The following is an 18,674-nucleotide window of genomic DNA, read 5'->3' on the forward strand; positions in this document are numbered from 1 at the left end:
AAACGTAATTAAGTCAGTTCAAATTTACAAAGCTATTACATTTTCATTGTTCACTTCATTTAAAAGTCATTGACGAGCAATTTCAACTTTTTAAATTTTTTGCAGTGTAGAGATGAAATAAATCAAAACAACTTCAAAGACCTTAAAAGATGTTTGTCCCTGGTATCCACAGATAGGAGCATACTTAGGTTTAGGGGAAGATCACGGTGGGTGTTAAAATGAATACTAGTTGCAAAGGTTCTCACATGGTTACACATGGTGATAGAGCAGTCGTGGTAAAAAGAAACAACATTCACGATACGGTAATGTCGACCCATCCACTCCAGCATCCTCCCTGCTTGGACTTTGTTTCCCTGTAACATCGACGCCTGACTTCCTCTTCTGCTCTCGTTTCGATACCTTTTGACAGTGACCATTGGGCTATATGGGTTTATCAATGGGCACTGGATGATGATGCCCTGATCAACCAGAGATAAGCACTTAGAACTTTTATAGCTACTCATCATGCTGACACTGGACTCTTGTGTTAGCTGACACACACAGTTGTATTTATATCAAAATGGAAACTTGTTTTACCTGTACACATGTTGACATTCTCACTGCTGCCCTGTCATGTCAGCACTTTACAGCAGCAGAGCTGTCCAGGCACGTGTGCACAGCGTGGTGTGCGATGAGGAATGTACAGGGAGGAAAAAAAAACAACTGCTTTACGATTTGTTCTGAATCCGGTCTTCAGTTTGCATCTCAGTTTCTCCTCCCTGTGGAATCCGTCAAATGAAATCATTTCACATTTGTTCTCTGCCACAGTTTTCTCCACATCCTCCAGCACAGCACAACATTTCCACTGCAGTCAGGATGATGAGCTTTGTGACAGAACTGGTTTTCAAGCGTGAATGCTGGAGCTTGGACATTGCCCTTGGCTTATTATAGCAACAAGACAAACCTTTCAAGTAGGGTTAGCCTTACACAAACATGTAAACTGATCATACATGCAGTTGTGTGTGGGAGGAGAAATGTCTTCTTCAGTGATTTTGATGCAAATTTTTAGATATAAACCACCCGGGACATGGAAAACGTGTCCGGCTCTTAAAAATCTAACACTGGTGCTACAGATGCCATTGTTGGGTGTTAGGCCAAAAACCTGTGTGTGTGTGCGTTTGTGTTCATTACGACCTGCACACACTCTTTTACTTGGCTTAGGATGTAAGAAGCCTTCTGGGCATGTACTGTATATAGTGCCCAGAAGTGTGTGTGTGTGTGTGTGTGTGTGTAGGTGTGTGTGTGTGTGTAAGGTACATACTGCAGTTATTTACCTCCACAGTAAAACTGCAGTGAAAGACTCATGTCTCAACCTGCTCTCTACACTCTCTACACACATGTACTGTTACAGCACTTCCAGCTTCAAAATACCGCTTTACCAATAGGAGGGTGTACATGTACAAAGTAACCTCCATTAAAATGTGCATTTAATGCTACCATGTACCGGCGACACAAGCACACACTTGTTTGATATACACATGAAATACTTTACACGTGGGACAGTCCTGGTGGTTCATATTTACTTCTCCCACTCTGCCCTGAGGCAAGGTACTCACACACACGTTCTTTAAGTTGTTGCTAAAAGTTTGTCTGTAATTGTCTGTAATCTAAAAGAATGTAGCTGCTGCAGGAGATGTGCTGTGGTGTAACTACACCTTCTTCAAGAGGAAATTGTTGCTTCTAGAGTGTGAATTAGTGCCAATTAATGGAGGAAATTGATTAGTGCCGGTTTGACCAGAGGGGGGGACTCAATCATTCCTGATTGGTTAGAGTGAAACCCGTTGGTCCGCAGTGGGAACATAATAAGACTTATTGGTTTATAATGCAGATTGTGGTGGTTTTATAAATGTAGTTTGTACAAATCTGATGTTACGTGTAAAGATACAAATACATTTTCTGTTTAATCAAAGAATTGAATAAAAATATGAATACGAAATGTATTGATAATGCATTTGAGCGAGTCACTCTATGGATCCGTGAGGTGATTTGCATCGAATACAATTTTTATACAAACAAAATAGGAGAAAAACAAACCCATAGCCCCTTAGTTTGTTAGAGACAGTGTTTTACATGCTCACCACTGATGCTCTCTCCACCTCCACCTGTCTGACAGTGTCATTTAACAGGTTGGTGTGATGTACAGTATGGATCAGTGTGGATGGATTCATGCTTGCTTTCTGTATTTTCCTCCTTGGTTCTGTTATTTCTTTTCTGCTCCCCTTCTCTGGGCCCTTTCTGATTTTCCTCAGTCTGTTGTCAGTCTGTGTGTCAGTCGACTGCTCTCTGTCTTTCTATTTTTCTCTGTCTCTGTTTGGGTATCTCTTTCTCTCTGTCTTTCAGTCTGTCTCTCTATTATCACCTGCATAATTTTAACCTCTCCCTGTCTGTCTGCCTTTCTCTGTTTATCTCCCTCTCTTTGGCTGGTGGCTCATCTTCTCTCGTCTGTCTCTACATCTGACTTCCTTTCTCTTTCTTTCCCTTCCTCTTCCTCCTCTACATCTCTACCTCTCGCTCTCTGTTTTCTGTCCGTCCGTCCGCTCCATTTCCTCTCTGTTCTGTCACCGCCTCTGCTCTGCTCGTCTTTCCTACTCAGGCGGCGTCTTTGCTATCTTAATGTTTTTGCTGCTCGGCACGGGTCCAGGAAGTTATGGGGGTTAAGTGTCTGTACTGCCAATGGCAAGATGAGCAGTATAAAAGCACTGAGCCTATAGACGTGATGTATGACACCCTACGTGACTGCTTTGGTAAAGAAGCTGCATCCTACTGCAAGGACACCCTCTACTGCCTGTGTGTGTCTGTTTGTGTGTGTGTGTGTGTGTGTGTGTGTGTGTGTGTGCGTGTGTGTGCACAAGTTGTAAAATGGCAAGGAATTCTCAATGCCAAGTCATCTTCTGTCTTTATCTGCAGGAAGGGAGGAACCGTGCCGTTGTGTGTCTGTTTGTGCGTGTTGGCCTTGCCACCAGGTTAACACTTTTTGTCCTGGACACCCTCCTCCTCCCTCAACCTCTTCCTCCTCCTTGCCCTGCAGTTGCTATGGTAACACACCGAGAGCCTCCATCATGTGTCTGCGCCTGTGACCGCAATTAAATAACAGCTCACAAGCGCGGGCTTTGTGTGTTTACGTGTTTATATATTTTTTTCTGTCTTAATTTTAGCATTTGATCATGTTGCCAGCGTGAAGTGACGCTGAATAAGAAGTGTTTGACGAGCTCTCCCAGGCTCAGCTGGTCTCATTCAGTCTCACAGACATGCTGCTGAAAGAGCCACTTCTCTTTAGAGGAAGACTGGATTGATGATGAAATGTCTGATTGATTGAAAGCGTCAACCTGTTTGAGTATGAATGCACGAGTTTTATTCACATCTCAGAACACTGTCTGCATCTATTATTGGCCTGAGATGAGGGTACTTAGCTGACTGTGACTGTGATTATATACCTTTGTCAAAGTACTTTTTATTTTCCCAAAAACAATAAATGTGAAGGAATTTGGACAGCACTGCACATTTATCTGAGTGTGTAGTTGTACACATTTATGTACACATGCCACGTTGGCCCAAAGAATGGCACTTGGTAGAGCGCATACCTCGGCCAAGGCTAACAATCCTAAACATGATTGTGTAGTTCTTATCGCAGAAATATAAAATTAAAAAGGATGTGGTCAGATAATGATTATAACGATCATAAAACACAGTCGTACTGGCTGAGTGATATGGACAATAATTGTATGAAAGTACAATTTCCACATCAGTCAATATCTATAAATGTAACAATAAATGTCACAAAATTATTTCTGTTAAGTTTAAAGACTGATTTTAGATTTTTCTCCTGAGTGATGCAAAACATTTTACTAATCTGAGGTGGATCAACTATGTGTCATACTTCATCACTGAGCTTTCACAGTGCATGAGCATTATATCGATATATATGATATATATGAAATTTGATATAGATATATTAAAATCTGCTAGATTTAGCTTTTTATTTATTTAGTCTAATTTGATTTAAGATCCATCTAAGATGCCCCTTAATCCGCATCCGCACCGACAATAAATGGGGTCTTCCCAGACCCAGACCCCAAGTTCAGTAGAAATTGGTTCAGTAGTGTTTAGATAATCCTTCTAACAAACAAACACACAGGTGAAAACTAACCTTCTTGGAGAATGATGGGGAGAAAATGCTGCAGGTTGCACCCAAGAAAATATGATTTAGTTACAAAACATGTTTATAACTGATGGACACTGTGGAGATATCAGCAACAAAATCTAAATATGAAAAGATAATGTTAGAAATGGAAAAAATCACTGACAGGACGTCAACTTCAGTGAGTTCCTGTCTTTATTTGTGTTTGCTGTGTATGTGCTGCACAATGTGCACGTCTGTTTCCAAGCGTTGTGCATGTGTTCCTCTATGTCTTTGTATGTTTGTGTCTAGTTGTGATTTACAGTGTGTTGAGTATGAGGTAATATTAACACAATATAACTAAAAGCCATCACGTCGTTTTACGATGTCCTGAAGGAAGTAGCATAGTGGCACTCTGATGGAGTAGCCGTAGAGGTTGGATGTTACGCACAAGTTTCCAAAAATCTCCATAAATATCCATGTGTGCCATGGCAGTGCCCCGCCTGATCACTCATTGTAAGTCGCCCCGGATAAGGGCGCCAGCTAAATGCTGAAAATTCAGCCAGGCCTGAAGAGAAGAGGCAGCCTGTGCTCTGCAGCCTATTTAATGTTCACCCTCCCATGGGCTCAGTTCCATTTCAGACAAGGGCAAGGAAGTGGAACGGGGAGATGAACCCTGAAAAGCTGATGAAGCCTAATCTATGCATCTATTTGTCATTCCAGATATTCTATTTATTATTCCGTCTATGTCATTAATCACGTCGTACATTTTAGAAATATCTGCTCCGAAATACACCTTTCAAGGTCGCCATTGTTTTTACGGTGTGCTACATTTTTCTCAGGATTGAAAGAAGTTGTTTTTCGTTTTGTCTGTTGTTGGACAGTTTCCATTTTATCTGCTGATTCATGTCTGAGGTGAGGAGTGGGTGTGGATTAGTTCAACCTGACCGTCTCTGAGCTACAAACACGCTTTGACGACCAATGTCTCTCATTGACTCACGATAGTTACTGTGTTTGAATCCTTTATAAAGTTGTTGTTACAAGACAATGTAGCAATAAGAATCAATGGGACAAATCTGAATAAGTCCTACAAGTGTTGGGACGATAACTGATATTGAGATAATCAGTGGTACATATCACAGTTAAAAATGTTTATTCTATCCCTAATCATGAAGAAGACTTCTCTTATATTGTGCTTACTTTAAGAGAAATGATAGGGAATGCAGGAATATCCATACTGTCTGAGTTTGACATTACATAGTTACAGAAGTGGTGACTTTGCTTTTGACTGTAGTGCTGCACCATTCAGACATTAATTATTGAATTTCAATGTGACAAAATGGAAGACAAATAAACTTGGTTCCAGGACGTACACTGTATATACAGATGGACAACATGACTGCTTCCCAAAAGTGAAGCCAAAGCATCTTGATCGCCACCTGGTGGCTGGCAGCAGGTTATATACATCCCACCCTCTTCATGTTAGTGGATGGGACAAGGACCAAGATGGTTTCAGTCAGTTCTTATCACACTGATGTTTGTTCAAGTGCTAATTCCTCCTGTGAGTTTATGTTTCAATTGGTTAATTGATGCAATAAAAATGTCATGATTGACAGCTGAGACTGACTCACGATTGGTTAAGCGCATGTATTGGTGGGACCTCGCTACCATGGGTCAATCCTCAGGTCAATACTGCACAGATTCTCCAAATGCACATGATGGCAGCGTTTGTATCTGTAAGATTTAGGCTTCATTTCTGGATAGTGGGATGAAGTGGAGACTCGTCGTCCATCTTTATATACAGTCTATGTTCCAGACCAAGTTAATGTCTAATGGAACACAGGACACAGGAGCAGAGTCACGTGTAGCCTTAAAATGAGGTTTAAGACAAGAATTCAAAATGAACTGACAAAGCGAATGTTGAAGTAGGTACTGGTTCTAACAAGACAGTACTAGTAAACAGTTTTTTTATAGGCAAACAGAGAGTCCCGAGTGAAGCACGCCAGAGGAGGCAGGCTGAACGTGGCAGGTTACAGCAGAGATGTTAGCTGGGGATGCTGGGCGCAGATTAAAAAACAACAATGGTTATTTTTTGGGGCAGGAAGGTAACAACAACATTCCCAAACAGCCAGAAAGCAGAGAGGTTGGCCGGTGGACAAGGTGTGCGGTGAATTGGCTGAGTCACTGTGGTGGTACCAGTTCTAATATACTGCAGTGTCTTAGTGGTCTTGATAGAAGACACCCAGCCAGCAGCACTCACAGACAGGAACAGAACCTGAATGGGGACAGAGCAGAACGCACAGGCAGGAAGGGAAATAAAAAATAAAAATATATATATATTTCTTTCACTTAAAATGAATAGATATAGGATTTATTTAAGCGTCTTCTATGGACTTCTTCTTGCAGAAAATGCTTGAATGAATCAGGTGTTGTTGTTGTGCCTCTACCGCGTCTTCATTTCATTTTACCGGATATAACAGTGCAGAAGAGTTGTGAGGTTGTCCCTCTTTTCTTTGGACTTACAGTCGCTTTCATATGAGTTTCTCTAGAATACATGTTCTTTATTTGTTCAGCAACTGGCAATTGATCGCTGTAGTTTATCCTTTTTTTATTTCAAGCAGATATGTGGCACGTCACCTCCTGAGCCTTGTTTTTCTCTGCAGAAAAGAACCGGTTTGACATTGTGTGTTTCAGAGCAGCGAATGTAAAAGCCTTCATGAGCTCAGTGCAAGATGAATAACTGTCAACGATGCCAGTCAGCAGCACACACTGGAAGAGCTGACATCTTTTATATATGGAAATATCACAAGTTATTATTTTCATATTATTCATCTGCTCTTAAACCGCAGTTCATGTTTGCCCTCGCTGTGAGTCATGGCTGCAAATATTCAAATATGTGAAAGTAAATTGCTCAAGCTTATATTTCAAGTAAAAATAAGTGACTTGAGAGGTTAACTGTCTTTCATCCCACTGTTTTATTTACAGGCCTGAGACCCAGCAGAAAGCCCCAGTGAGCGCCCCTCCTCCCCCGCCACCCCCTCCGCCTCCCCCTGAGCCGACGGGGCCCCCGGAGCCGGAGGAGGAGATCCTGGGCTCCGATGATGAGGAGCAGGAGGACCCCGCCGACTACTGCAAAGGTCAGAGCAACACATGAACAGAGCAGACCACGCACACTCGGAAGTCAGTCTGTCCCAGCCCATTACTTCCACTCTCTATGTCTGCTGCCGCAGAGCTCAACAAAGGCTGCCCTGTCTCACACTGTCTCCCCCTCTCCATCGCTGTCCCTGTCTGGATTTTCTCCTCTTTCTTTCTTTCTCCCTCCATCCTGACGGGATTTTACACCGGTGTCACTCTAGCCGCCGGTCTGAGACGCTCATTAGTTGTGACACCAACATCTCAAGGTTGTTTTGCTTGTTGTCAGAGAGGAGCGGCAGACTTGTTTCCTGCAGAGGGTCACGATGCCAGAGAGGAGTGCACCGACTGCTGAGAGGATAATTTTCACTACAGATTCACTAATGAAATAAATAGTGCAGCCTGTTTAAAAGTATTTCAATTAGTTTAAATATGGCATTATGTAATTCAATCATATGTTATAATACTTTGAGACAGCCTATATCTCATTGATTAGGTCAATTCTTGAGATTATGTTACACATCTCACATGAGGAAGATGATAGAAAAGAGAAAAGATTGAATCTCTGTTGGGTATTTTTCTTATTTTCACATTCTTCCTGTCAAAAACAGAAGTGTTTTTCATATTATCTACATAAGACCCTTTATTGGTAACCCTTTTATTTATTTCTGACCACTTGTACTCGGGCCCCGTACTTTTAAAACAGATAATGCACTTTGTTACTGCACAGAAGTGCATTGAGTAGCTTTCTGTAGTAGTTGTCTGTGTTTGATTCCTCACCTGCCCACCCGGCGTGTGTGTCTGTGCTGTTTTACTTGAAACACCACAATTTATCAAGTTTGTGCTCAACAAAATACACTTCCAACAATGTTGCCCTGTCAGACGCGACTTCTCCCTCTGCCAGCTGGTCGTGTCACTGTGGCAAGAACAAAGACCAAGCTCTACTTTGTTAAGTGAGAAAACATTTAGTTCATTTTGAAGTGAGAATATACTGAAGCTCAGCATCAGATCCTGTTAGTTTCAGTGAGTGGAACAAGTTGTCCAATACTGCTTATATAGAGACGGATAAAAACATTAGAAGCAGGTGTAATACAGTACACAGTGAACTATATCCACAGATCCAATCCATCCTCTGTACCGTGTATCAACCCTATGAAGGCGGTGGGGGGAGCTGGAGCCAATCCCAGCTGACACTGGGCGAGAGGCGGGGTACACCCTGGACGGGTCGCCAGCATATCACAGGACCAACATACACAGACAAACCGACAATTTAGAGTCTCCCATTAACCCACTTCCAATCTGCAAGACATTAGACTGTTATAGGAAGCTGAAGTACCTGGAGAAAACCCACATCAACAACATGTAAAATCCACACAGAAAGAAAGAAAATGTATCTTATTTGATAGCCCATATTCACAAATCACAATTTCCCTCATTGCTCATGCTCTTAACCCTCAGCAAGAGTGAGGGAAAACTGGAGAAAACACACGAGAGAGAGAGCTGCATGTGAGGGACCCCTCTCCCAGGATGGACAGACGTGCAATAGATGTCACGTGTAGCAGAGTCACGTCAATAAAATAAAAATATTTACAACATTGATGAGACCGTGTCTGATATAAATGGAGAAGAGTGTAAAGTATTTATACATGAGAAAATGTCTGACGGAGATGAAGGGAGCAGAAATAACAATTGTTACGATGGAGGTATTGCCAGTAACAGTTGTATATGTTGGCATGAATATTGTTGATGCAAGTTCATTCACATTAATTCTGCTAGGCCTTGTGTGCAGTCCTGTTTCAAAATAATAAACAGTTAAAATGACATTAACTAAATCGTGTATATATATCTTTTATTTATTTAATCCAATAATCTGATTTAGATCTAGATCTCCTACGCTGGACAGAATAATGATGCTGTTGATTCAACACATTTTTATGATTGATTCTGTTGTGCTGCTGAATAATACTGCATCATACTGAGAGATGTCCAACCCATTTATATCAATGAGAGTAGAGGAAATGATAGAAACAAATGATAGCGACATACTACATCCTTCACTGCAAAAATGCTTCCCAGACACAAGCTCTAATGTTCGTAATGGTTTTAACTGGAATCGCGCTATTGTGTCAAATCTAAAATTGAGTGTCAAAGAAACGACTTTGTTTCTCTCTCTCTCTCTATCGTTGCTTCACAAAATTTTGCAAATTCATGCCACTGGAAATGTTTGTGCTGTATTTTCCTCCTGCATCTTCTTTCTCCCACTTGTGAAACACGTCTCTCCTGTCACGTCTCCTGTCTGTTTGACCTCCCTCCCTCTGTGCTGCTCTCCCACCACTTTTTGCTCACTAATGGATTTCATGTCATTGGTTATCTCTCGCAGTCGCCAGTAACCTTCATCTTCTCTCCCTCTCTCTCTCTCTCTCTCTCTCCCCCGCTCTCTCTCTTTATCCCTCTCAGGAGGGTACCATCCGGTGAAGATCGGGGATTTGTTCAATGGAAGGTACCATGTGATCAGGAAGCTGGGGTGGGGCCACTTCTCCACCGTATGGCTGTGCTGGGACATACAGTGAGTCACACGCACACATATGCACACGCACACACACACACACACACACACACACACACACACACACACACACACACACACAACACACACACACACACCACACACACACACACACACACACACACACACACACACACACACACACACACACACACTGTACATATAGGTTTTAACATTTTGCTTCATGCTGAGACATTCACCACATTTACTCATGACCCAAAAAAGCACTTGAATGCTCACAAATGCTGTTCATGAGAGTCCTTCACTTGACCTTGCTCACATAGACACACACAACATCAAATGTAGCCCACACACACACACACACACACACACACACACACACACACACACACACACACACACACACACACACACACACACACACACACACACACACCAACACACATGCACCTGTTGACAGAATCTGGCACGTCACCACTACGACAGTTGCAACCAACACCATTGTGCACTAGCACCAAAGCCATCCATTTGCACTGTGATGTTGTTTCTGTGTTCACGAGGCAACCGTGGAGGATGGATGACAGTATCATCAACCCAGTGTCACCTTTCTGTGACACAAACACACACACACACACACACACACACACACACACACACACACACACACACACACACACACACACACACACACACACACACACACACACACACACACACATTCAAACACAAACTAATTTACTCATGTCACTGGTGTTAATTACACTGATGGTGGTCATAATCCCGTGAGTTGGAGTTGCGTTACCTGACTCACACTGGACAGTTAATCCCAGTGCTTGAGAAATGCCGACACCATGGATTTATTCACTATGTCAATATCGAGGCAGATGTCGTCTTCTCTCACTCCTCCATGACTCCTTCTGCCTTTTGTTTACTTCTACTTTCTTTTGTTTATTTCCTTCCTTTCACAACAGTTTTCATTGGAATTCCTTTTCTCTTCCTTCTGTCTTTCATTTTGTATCAAGTTCAACCGTTTTCGTAGATTTCCATTTGCAGTAGTTTGGCTTTTTATACATTGTTCTTGTTGTTGTTTTGCACTGTACATTTTTCAGAATTAATAAAACTAGCATATCACTCTGCAGCGAGCATACCTCAGCCAAGGCTGCTTATGAAACCACATTTAAACTCACTATATTCCATCAAGATTGTCACACCTTGTTAAGCCCTATGAGACAAATTGTGATTTGTAAATATGGGCTATACAAATAAAATGTGATTGATTGATTGATTGATCAAGAGCCATTAATTATTTCCCGGTAAAACAATGAAAAACACCTGCAATGCATTGTAAAACAAGTTAAACACAATTCCTGGATCCGCACCAACATGTTATGGGTTCTTTTCCTGACCCATACCACCCCCCTTCCACCAGGTTTCATGGTAATCTGTCCAGTAGTTTCTGTGTAATCTTGCTTACAAACAAACCAACCAACAAACAGACAAACAGAGAGAGGTAAAAACACAACCTCCTTGTCGAAGGTGACAAATATGTTCATTACTGAATAATTCATGATTATTTTTTAGTTTATAACTTGTCCAAAAATATTTATAAATGTCCATCTCATTTTCACAGAGGCCAAGAGGATATTTTTGAATTTTTATCCAATCAATTTAAAACAAAAATATATTTTATGTACAAGAGGAATAAGCAACATTAATTTACATTTCAACAATGATGAAGTGATGTCAATTAAATGATGATCATTGTCAATTGATTAACAACTCATTTTTGCAGTAAAATCAGCACTTAATTTAATATTATCACATTCAAATTGAGACTACACAATGTCACACAGGTCAGAACACTCTGACATACAACATGCAACATAACATACAGTAGTTACAAAAGAGTCATGAATACATACCATCAATTACAATAGGTGTGTATGTGGACTATGATAAGACCAAAGCAGTGTGTCCCTGGTGTACTATCACATGATGTCAACTTCATAATAAAATGCCACATAGCTCTCACATTAGCATTTGCAGTGTCAGTGTGGGCAGTGTGAATGCCAAGTTGTTGGCCAGTGTTGGTTCAGGTGCTATTTCCATACCTCTCACATTCACTCATTAGTTAGCATTGCTGCCTTTATCAGCCTGTTGGTTTGTGAGTCACTACGAAATCATAATAATGCATCTTTGTGTGTCTGTGTGTCATTACAGAGTGAAGAACTTTGTGGCGATGAAGGTGGTGAAGAGCGCCCAGCATTACACGGAGACGGCCCTGGACGAGATCAAACTGCTGCGATGTGTGAGGATCTGATTGGTTTGATACTTTGGTGTTTGGGAGTCTGATTTTTTTATCATTTCATCCTTTTCAGTTTTGTTTGTTCCTTTTTCCTTCCTTCCCCTCTTCCTCTAGTTTTTGCATCCTTACATCCATACGTTTATACTCCTCCTCTTCTTCTTTCCTTCTTTCCGACCTTCTTTTCTCTTTGCACCTTGCATCTCTCTCTCAGGTTGTCTTTTTTGCACGGTGGAGGCAGAGGACACTCCTATCAGAATCAAACATTTTCCCTCATCCTTTCATCATCTCTCTTTCCTGCTCTCTTTTCTAATTCCCTTTCTCCTCCAGTGTTTGCTTCATCTCACTGTCCTCTCATCTTTCAGGTGAGAGAGAGCGACCCCGGCGACCCCAACAAAGACATGGTCGTCCAGCTGATAGATGACTTCAAGATCTCTGGAGTCAATGGCATACGTATCCTTATCAGGTTATCGTGTGCGTGTGCGTGCGTGCGTGCGTGCGTGTGTGTGTGTGTGTGTGTGTGTGTGTGTGTGTGCGTGTGTGTGATGATGATGATGATGACGTCGGTCCTTGACTCTCCATCCCCAGATGTGTGCATGGTGTTTGAGGTACTGGGTCACCACCTGCTGAAGTGGATTATTAAATCTAACTACCAAGGTCTGCCACTGCCGTGTGTCAAGAGCATTATCCAACAGGTAAGTCACACACACACACACACACACACACACACACACACACACACACACACACACACACACACACACACACACACACACACACACACGCACACACAACAAACTAATGTACTTATAGACATCACAATATCTCAGACATATACACATAAAATAATACAATAACAAAGCGGTTTACAACAGTGACATCTACAGTTTGACATAGGCAACAAAAAAAAGTTTTTAAAAAATCTGGACGTTTAATATAGAGAATACAATAATGTCACATACTTGTCATATACACTGTCTGCAATGCATTTGTCACTTTGGTCACTTTGGTATATAGTAGGCAAACAGACTTTTTTTCATTCACTATGGCAGTGTCTGAAATCACTCACTCCTTCTCACTATATTTAATGTAAAGGACCATATAGTGAGCTAAGGGGCAAAAGAAACAATTACATCGTTGTTGCAGGATTATGACGTACAAAAACAATGTTGGCTGGTGAAAAATACAATTATACATTTTAAAAGCACTGCATGATGGTACATATTGCTCGATCGGTTGAACACTACTTTTCATTTTGCACTTTGGGAAACAATGAGTCCAACATTCAGAGTATAACATAAACTTCATTAAACATTCGGACAATCTGCAAAATGTTGACCTCACTATGTAGTGGACTATATCTTGATTAGTGAGAGATTTTTCTGACAGGGTTTTTCTTGAGGGTAAAAAGTCTTCAGAGATGGACTTTGAAAGACTGGGTCAAAAGACAGAGAGAAGAAAGCGGATTGAGAAATATAACATGAAAAGAATATAAAAGGCTCCAAAGAGCACATCCAAAGCTTTCCACTACAGTGCATGGTTTTATGCACTTCAAACATTAGGACTTTCAGCCATTTCAGCCCCTGCCAGCGACTCACTTCTCAAAAGCCAAGAGGAAGATGAGCAGAAATTAAATCGGTGTTTTTCCATCAGCGTTTTCAGTCTCAGAGCCTCCGAATAAACCGAGGGGAAAAACGGTGAAACAAAAACAGCCTCTCCTCTCTGTCTTCAAGATTGAGAAGATTTAAAAGAACGGCTACTTTGGCTCTGAGAAGGAGAGAAGGAAGGACATGGGGAGAGACAGAGGACAAGAACTGAGTACAGAGAGTTAAATGTATTAATAAGAAAGAGTGTGACTTTTTACCTGAATGTGTTTGTAGGTCCTGCAGGGTCTGGACTACCTCCACACAAAGTGTAAAATCATCCACACGGACATAAAGCCGGAGAACATCCTGATGTGCGTAGATGATGCATTCGTTAGGCGCATGGCCATGGAGGCAACCGAGTGGCAGAAAGCCGGAGCCCCACCGCCGTCTGGATCCGCAGGTAGGGACACACTAACACTTGTGTTTGATCAATTCGAAAGGAATCGAGTCGCAGTCCATCGGTTTATTGTTTTCTTTTGCAGACCTTGTGTTTTTTGTTATGTAAAACGGTAAACTTATTATACATAGAGTAGGATAACAGTCCTTATTCCTAATCTATAATCTTTATTTATAGTGAAAGGAATAAATCATGAATCCTCAAATATGTATTAACCCTTTTTTTTACTGTTAATGATCATGTTTAATATCAAAATGTACAATTAAGAAATACTATTCCCATAGAAGCCTTTTGTGTCTCCTCCACGACTTGCTGTCTGTTTTTTTCCTCCACTCTTGCTGTTTCATCTCTTGTCACCAAGTTCCTCTGCCGGAAAAAAGTAGTTCTTAAAAACAGTCTTGATGAACTCAACATGAACCCCCAACCACCCCACCCTCTCCACCATGAGCTGTCAATTCCTTGCGTCAGCCAATGGAGTCTTTTTTTAGCCTTGGGGGTAACCAATTACGTTGCTTACATTCGGGCACAAAGCAATCAACTGTCAAAACAGAAGAGCTAAGTGGTGACACAAATCTGTCAGTGACTGAAGAGACTGAGTAAATACAATGTTCTGTCATCAACATGAGGTTTGGTTGTTGTTTATCATTTGGGATATAACGAGTTTATATTTCTGATGAACAGAAAATGCTGCTTGAAATATTGTTGTACTTGCTGAGCTGCTGAGCTGGAAACCAGGAGTAGACCAGTCAACATGATTTCTATTAACATAACGTTAAGTTTGAAATATTGATCATTGTTGTGGAAATAGAAAAACGTTACTCATTTGAGGTTAATTGGTTCCGGGGGCAATTTTTCAGTGTTCTATATGTTTGTACTTTTTCAGGCATGATAAGAATAAGAGAAGAATATTATGGATCGTGCACAAGCATCAAGGCAGTGGGAGTGTGTGAAAGATTTTTTTTCTTGATATATTTTCTCACTTCACCTACAGATTCTGTACGTATCAAGTTTTTAAAGAAGACATATTATGCTCATATTCAGGTTCATTATTTAAATTTGAGTTATTACTTGAAATGGTCATCGCTGTCCTCATACTGTCCATTGCTTCAGCTCCTCTTTTCAGCCTCTGTCTCAAACGCTTGATTTGAGCTCCTGTCTCTTTAAGGTTCCCTTCTTGATGAAGCCCAGTCTGCTCGGATTGGTCAGTTGGCCCACCCTTTTGTGATTGGTTAACCGCTCCAAGCGTGTGTAGGAAATGTCGGCCTCCTCTCTGGCTTTACCTGGCTCTGTTAGGGGATTAGTCAGAATAGCTTTAGGAGATTAGCCAGGCGTGCTTTATGCAAATGTGGGGCATTGGAATGATGACATCACAATGGTGCAGAAGTGTTGGTCTGGACGACTGACTGGGTGTTTGAGGAGCATTGTTTTCAGGAGCTCTCTTATAAACAGACTGGAGAACGTTTTAACTTTGCAGAACTTTTACATTTACAAAAAAAACAATATCACACTAGAGGAAATAGAAAAGCAGAAAAAGCATAATATGTCCCCTTCAAAGGTAGCGTGAATACACAACCTGATGATCGACTTTCCTGAAGACGATATTATTGGATGTATTTTGAACTCGGTTGAGTGACGGACTGATGTTAGTGAAAGCTTGAAGCCACTGATTGTTGCTGTTTCTCTTTCTGCCTGTCAGTTAGCACAGCCCCTCAGCTCAAACCGGTGAGTACAACAGATGTGAGTATAAAATCAGAGAAATGCACTAACACACTCAAACATGAACACACACAAAAAACAACAAAACATTCAAGTTAAAAGAAAGATACAGTATGTGTCTCCAGGGCATTTCACACTATGCAGTCAGTCAAAGTGCAAGAGACACAGGGAAGATACTGGGTGCACCATGATATTTAAATTTTAGCAAGTATATTAGTAAGGACAGATGCTCACTTCATCCTGAACCTTTAATAAATAGTTATTTTCAGAATTTGAGGAATACTCTACATGCATTACAATTAAAACTTTGTGTATTTTTTAATGGCCTTAAAAAACTAATTTAATGAAATTTGACTGTTATATAACATTTAGTTATTGTCCAGTTAAAACCATGTATCTCCAAGGTGTCAGATTTGTATAAATTAAGAAATACAACTCTGTTTTCGTCTTTGTGACAATTCCTTACATTGAGCCCCTAGGGTGACATGGGCAGAAAAAATAAATAAAGTAAGTTTCAGGTGTGCACAAGAAACTTGAATTATAATTGTTTTGCCCATGTCACCCTAGGGGCTCTTTTCTCATATAAACCAGTGGGTGTTCTTCGTGACACTATAATCAAATAAAATGACATCATTTCTTTATGTTTATTAAGAGTTAATCGCTCCAAATCTCAGTGAATCCCTGTCATCAGGACTGTGTACGTGTGGTCGCATTTGATTGACAGTTGTCTGGCAGCATAACTCTCAGCAGAAGGTGATTCCAAAGTTTCTAGTTCCTGATTGGTGCAGGGAAGACTTTGGCATCAACTTGTTCCAAATAAGTCCTTCAAAAAAGCAAGGAGAGCTAAATCAAATATGTAAACGTGTCGTGTAAAATAACTAAAACATGTCTGACCTTGGCAGAATGTGTGCTCGTGTGACTTGAGAACAGATTTTAATACATTTTCAGGAAACCGTGATCCTTTTCTTTCGCTTGGAAAAATTCTAAATCACATTCTATTCTCAGCAGCATGATTTTCATCAGACAGCAATCACATGCTCTCTTTAAAATGCACAAATATTATAATATGATATAATAATGCACAGCGAAAGTGTTAGTGGAAATTACATATAAACATCACGCACCATTCAAATACATATCAAAATGTTTTATTCCTTGAATTTCTCCTGTTCAGGCCGTGTTTTGCCTCCTGTGACTCTCCCTCTTCTTCTCCTGTACCTCTTTTCCTCCTCTGAGGTGGGGAAGATTTCCAAGAACAAGAAGAAGAAGCTGAAGAAGAAACAGAAGCGGCAGGCGGAGCTGCTGGAGAGGCGGATGCTGGAGATCGAAGCCCTGGAGAGAGAGGCAGAGAAAAAGGAAGAGAGCGTCAAAGAGGGGGATGATAAAGAGGCACCTGAGCACAACCTGTCTTCATCTCTGCAGTCAGCGGCGCTCGGCCCCAGCATGGCCCTGGGAGAGAGCGACGAGGATGACGATGATGAGGAGGATGGGGAAGACGAGGAGGAGGAGGGAGGAGAGAGGGAGAGGCCCATCAGGTTGACGAATCATACATGTGAGTCGTGTGATGAGGTTTTCTTTCTTTCTTTCTTCTTGAGGTGCAGTTATACAAATATTAAATACAGTGATCAACTCCACCTTGGGAATCCTGATGATTTGAAGGGATTTTTAGAGGAAGGCAGCACAGTGGTGCTGAATCCCAGTTTGGTCGGCGTCAATCTGTAATGTGTAATCTCCTTGTGTCTGAGAGGGGTTTTCTCTGGGTCGGCTTCCTCCCACAGTTCAGACACATGCAGACTGGGGTTCTGTTTTTTGGAGACTCTAAATTGACTCTGTGTGTGAATGTGAGTGTGAATGGTTGCTTGTCTCTGCATGTTGACCCTGTGCTGACGACCTGTCCAGTTTGGATTATCAGGCCGGAAAAAAGTATCCGTATTATAATAACGAAAAAAAAGAGTATAAACCCAATTATAGACCATTCATGTTATATACACCCCTTATTCCTTCAGGGTTGTGTGAGGGCTGGAGCCAATCACAGCCAACATTGGGCCAGAGGCGGTTTATACCCTGGACAGGTCGCCAGCGTATCACAGGGCTAACATACAGAGACAAACTACCATTCACACTCACATTCACACCTAGAAGCAATTTACAGTCTCCAAATAACCTAAGCTACATGTGTCTGGCCTGTGGGAGGGAGCTGGACCATGTGGAGCACACACACGCATGAGAACATGCAAACTATACACGAGAAGCCCTGGTGTGAACCCAGAATCTTGTTGTTTCAAGACGACAGTGTTAACCTCTTCACCCTATATATAGACCTCAAAATATGATTTATTGTGGCTGTGGAGCAAAATGTTTGGTCCCCTAAATGTCCTGGGATTTTTTTTACACACATTTACCAGGATTAACTCTGGAATATCTGTCACTATTTATATTTCCCATAAAAATTTTAAATGAAATCCTGTGGATTTGGCGAATATTTGGCTGTGGCTGTGCACGGACCCACCCCTGCTGGGATGGAGATTTTTTTTTCGGCCGTCATAGTGTGAAGTGTGAAGTGTGCATGTTTTATTGTTATGATGTTCTGTGCTTCAGTCTCAATCTCGGTTCAGAGGGTCGTTCACCCGGCCAAGAATACAGTTTAGTACAAACTGACATTTGATTTGGGCACTTTAAAAGCCACAGCCTGACATCTCCTGTCATATCTGTTTTACTTAGATGCTGTTGTATAAGCTGCGCGCAAATAAAAATAAAAGTGCCATTTGCAATGAATTTATTATATCGCCTCCTCGCGG

The 18,674-nt window shown here is 41.3% G+C and overlaps 1 protein-coding gene across 5 annotated transcripts in view; it reads left to right on the forward strand.

Annotated features, from left to right (window-relative positions):
- srpk2 (SRSF protein kinase 2) overlaps nt 1-18,674 on the forward strand; it is a 70,311-nt gene that overhangs the window by 40,024 nt on the left and 11,613 nt on the right. For all 5 annotated transcript variants that reach the window (XM_047339732.1, XM_047339734.1, XM_047339731.1 and 2 more), the window contains 8 exons: nt 7,142-7,293; nt 9,746-9,854; nt 12,036-12,123; nt 12,483-12,570; nt 12,706-12,812; nt 13,998-14,163; nt 15,857-15,897; nt 17,113-17,428. In XM_047339732.1, the coding sequence (XP_047195688.1) occupies nt 7,142-7,293; nt 9,746-9,854; nt 12,036-12,123; nt 12,483-12,570; nt 12,706-12,812; nt 13,998-14,163; nt 15,857-15,897; nt 17,113-17,428 (1,067 nt within the window). The remainder of the gene's footprint in view (nt 1-7,141; nt 7,294-9,745; nt 9,855-12,035; nt 12,124-12,482; nt 12,571-12,705; nt 12,813-13,997; nt 14,164-15,856; nt 15,898-17,112; nt 17,429-18,674) is intronic.

Source organism: Hippoglossus stenolepis, chromosome 5 (assembly GCF_022539355.2).
Source record: "Hippoglossus stenolepis isolate QCI-W04-F060 chromosome 5, HSTE1.2, whole genome shotgun sequence".
Taxonomy (NCBI): domain Eukaryota; kingdom Metazoa; phylum Chordata; class Actinopteri; order Pleuronectiformes; family Pleuronectidae; genus Hippoglossus; species Hippoglossus stenolepis.